Consider the following 956-nt stretch of genomic DNA (forward strand, 5'->3'; position numbering starts at 1 on the left):
CTAATGCTCCGCGTTAGATGTGGCGCAGTTGCGTAATGCGACGCCAAGAGCGACGGTCCGGAGACGTCTCGCATTTTATCAGGCTTCAAACCACGTGACTGTATCATTGTGTAAAGTGGGTCTTCAGCCTGCTGGTGCCTTCTCGTGCCTGCGTGTGCCTATTTCGACGACTCATTGGACAAGTACATAGAGAACCTAGATATCTCAATACATCCAAGCACCAGCAGCTGGAAGGCACTACACTGTTGCGATAACCTCACGCTGTATCTATCTACTAACTGCTAAGGTGCGTTCATTGTTCATTACAACCACTCTGATCTGAATGCCACCAACTGCCTAGCTGACCAAGCCGCCTCTCCGGATGGCGTTGTCCATTGTATGCCTTCCCAAAGATGCAACCACGTCGACTGCCAACGAGACGGTCATTTCTCTCAATGCAAAGATATCTGGCACGCTATCATTCGGCGGGTTTGCTAATGCAACCTGCCTTTAGGATTGTAACTGTCCACGAACTCGACGACGACGCGGTTACGACACTTTGGCACGCCCAACGTCCAAGTTCTTATTCAACGATTTCTTCCCCTAGCTCTTCTTCAATACTCGTGTCTATAAGCCTTGGCTAAAGATGCTAATATTAAATCTGGACTTAATAAATGCCTCATCCCAAGGCTGGGTGTCTCATGTTAAAAAGCTACTCGACAAAGGTGCGGATGTGAATGCTCGAGGTGGATATTTCGGTACTGTTCTACAAGCAGCTGCATATGGGGGAAAGCGTAAGATTGTGACGATCTTACTCGACAGGGGTGCGGATGTAAATGCTCAAGGTGGAGAGTACGGCAATGCTCTACAGGCAGCTGCATCTTGGGGACGTCGAGAGATTGTGACGATCTTGCTCAACAGGGGTGCGGATGTGAATGCCCAAGGTGGATATTTCGGCAATGCTCTACAAGCAGCTG

The 956-nt window shown here is 49.3% G+C and overlaps 1 protein-coding gene across 1 annotated transcript in view; it reads left to right on the forward strand.

The window, feature by feature from the left end:
- Positions 1-625: 625 nt before the first annotated feature.
- Z518_08713 (uncharacterized protein) overlaps positions 626-956 on the forward strand; it is a gene marked incomplete at both ends in the record, with an annotated part of 1,404 nt that continues 1,073 nt past the window's right edge. Inside the window, one exon of the mRNA XM_013414453.1 lies at positions 626-902. Within this exon, the coding sequence (XP_013269907.1) occupies positions 626-902 (277 nt within the window). The remainder of the gene's footprint in view (positions 903-956) is intronic.

This window comes from Rhinocladiella mackenziei (assembly GCF_000835555.1).
Source record: "Rhinocladiella mackenziei CBS 650.93 unplaced genomic scaffold supercont1.6, whole genome shotgun sequence".
Classification (NCBI taxonomy): Eukaryota; Fungi; Ascomycota; class Eurotiomycetes; order Chaetothyriales; family Herpotrichiellaceae; genus Rhinocladiella; species Rhinocladiella mackenziei.